General features: G+C 42.8%; 1 protein-coding gene across 1 annotated transcript in view; it reads left to right on the top strand.

Moving 5' to 3' along the window:
• Nucleotides 1-2,500, top strand: part of LOC134071431 (inhibin beta B chain-like) — a 10,662-nt gene that overhangs the window by 8,018 nt on the left and 144 nt on the right. The window contains exon 2 of the mRNA XM_062528143.1: nucleotides 1-2,500. This exon is cut by the window's left edge and continues 469 nt beyond it; it is cut by the window's right edge and continues 144 nt beyond it. Within this exon, the coding sequence (XP_062384127.1) occupies nucleotides 1-307 (307 nt within the window). The 3' untranslated portion in view covers nucleotides 308-2,500.

The raw sequence follows: 2,500 nt of genomic DNA, 5'->3' as shown, positions 1-2,500 counted from the left end.
GCAGTTCTACATCGACTTCCGGCTCATCGGCTGGAACGACTGGATCATCGCGCCGTCCGGCTACTTCGGGAACTACTGCGAGGGCAACTGCCCGGCCTACATGGCCGGCGTGCCGGGCTCGGCGTCGTCGTTCCACACGGCGGTGGTCAACCAGTACCGCATGCGCGGGATGAGCCCCGGTTCCATGAACTCGTGTTGCATCCCGACCAAACTCAGCACCATGTCCATGCTCTACTTCGACGACGAGTACAACATCGTCAAGAGGGACGTGCCCAACATGATCGTAGAGGAGTGCGGCTGTGCTTGAGTCTTATTTCAAAAAGAGAAAAAAAAAAAACGAATCAAAGCGAAGAAACACACAAAAAACGAAACTGAGGGGGAGGGGGTGGGGACTCACGTTGGACTTTTGTACACAGAAAATAATATTGCAAGAATAATTATAGTAACAAAGTAATATTTATGAACATTTTCTTGAACACCAGCACACACAGTTGACCACGCTTATGGGCACAACCACAGGTGCCACACACACACACACACACACACACACATACACACACACACGCTCAAATGCAAACACACACGTCATGCACACAGCTATACAAGCATGCACAGAACATTGTGTACATATTATTTATGTTTGTTAATATTCCTGGTAGAAGCATTTATCAGTTCTGCCAGCTTGTGATTCAGTCGAGTTTTATAAACAAAGGTTTGTAAAATAACTTAGGTCACAATGTTTAAAGGGATGCAGAAGAGGTGGTGATTTATGAGTTTGTATCGTTAATCTTTTATTTTATTTTATTTTTATTCAATATTTGCCATTTTGTCTTTTCTTGTATTCAAAAAATGGAGAATTCTCACATGCTCTGACAAAAGACAGAAAAAAGAGCCTTAGACAACCAGTAAGGGAGGTCTATTTGGACTGCCAAAACCAACCCTGCCTCTCTCCAAATAGTATCTCTGAGAACCAGCCCAAGACCTACGTGAAAGCACTGACCACCGCTACGTCCAACTATACAGCACTTCTGAAAAGCAATACTGATGTAACTACACTTCCCGTGATAACAATTACTTCTAGCAAAAAAACAAAACAAAACAAAAAAACTCTTCTCTTCTCTGCACAATAGTCTTGCTGTACTCACACCATACAAATTCTATTTTTCGCTTTTTTTTACCAGTGCATGCTCTTTAAAACCAAAAGATATCAGGATTGCAAAGAACCCCCCCACCCCCAATAATCATGTTTCTCAAATCTGCAGCATTGACCAACCTCTGATGTGTCAGACAGACAGACAGACAGACAGACAGACAGACAGAGCAGCCAGAAGACACTGATGGAGACCCCTTATGACCTTAGTGAGAGCTTCCCCCATACAGCTGTATGCTGTGAGGTTAGCTCAGACAGCAAGCTAGATGCCTGTGGCCCCGGAGTGTGCCGCTATGAGCCACCTAGCGTAGCGGTGCCACTTAGCGTAGCGGTCCGCCCTCGACCCTGCCCCCTCGGGCCCTCACACAACTCATCAGAACATCAGCGAAAAACAAATCAGAAGTACTTCAACAAACAAACAAACAAAACTAACCAATAACAACAAACAAAAACAAATAAATAAACTCACTCGTCTCAAGTTGCCATACTACTTAGCTGGCTATGGTGCAGCATAGCACTTGTAGAGATGTCCTAAATGCACACTTTTGAAGCACTTGCAGATTAAAATGCCTTTCAGGGGCAACCTCCGGCCCACCTGGCCTCGCTTTCACAATCCCTTTGAAGAAAGAAAAACAAGTGCCGCATGAGCTATGCAATCTATAGTGTTGACCATAGATATTAAAAAGCTAGACACCGCATTGGGCTCCAGAACGTACGTAAATAGCGCCGCCATCTTGGTGAGGGCATCAATCACTGGAGGCCAATGGAGAAGCAGGTGTCTCTGATTACCAGCATGAGTATCTCCATAGACAGTAAGGTGTTTCCCTCAGCAATATGGCGGCTGCATTTACGTATGCCACCCAATAGAACTCGATGGACATGCGGTGTCTAGCTTTCTGATATCTATGGTGTTGACCCATACGAGACAAACGGAAATTTCTAGTCCTAGTTCATTAACTATTATCAATACTTGAAATGTTCTCGTTCGCTTTCATCGTTCGAAGCGAATGCTTGTTACAATGTTTGCACTGAAAAAAGGTTGCGTGATTAGTAATAAAAAAAAATGAAAAAAGAAAAAAAAGAGAAACTGCCATTGATAAAAAAAAGTTATTTTTATAGAAGCAAATTGAATTCTGTTCAAATGTATTATACCTAATCAAGGAACCAAAGAGGGGAGGCTAGCTATTATAGCTGTTATGGGATGGCCTGGCCATTGCATTATTTTGTAAAATACTTTGTGATCATGTATGAGGCCTGAATACTCGATCAGGGTACTATATTATGGATTCCGTTTTCAGCTTTTTTTTGTTTTCTTCATTTTTATTTTTTATTTTGTACAGTAGACAAATG

This window comes from Sardina pilchardus, chromosome 23 (assembly GCF_963854185.1).
Source record: "Sardina pilchardus chromosome 23, fSarPil1.1, whole genome shotgun sequence".
Taxonomy (NCBI): Eukaryota; Metazoa; Chordata; class Actinopteri; order Clupeiformes; family Clupeidae; genus Sardina; species Sardina pilchardus.
Note: the sequence above shows the minus strand (reverse complement) of the source record. Positions and strands in the feature narration are given on the sequence as shown.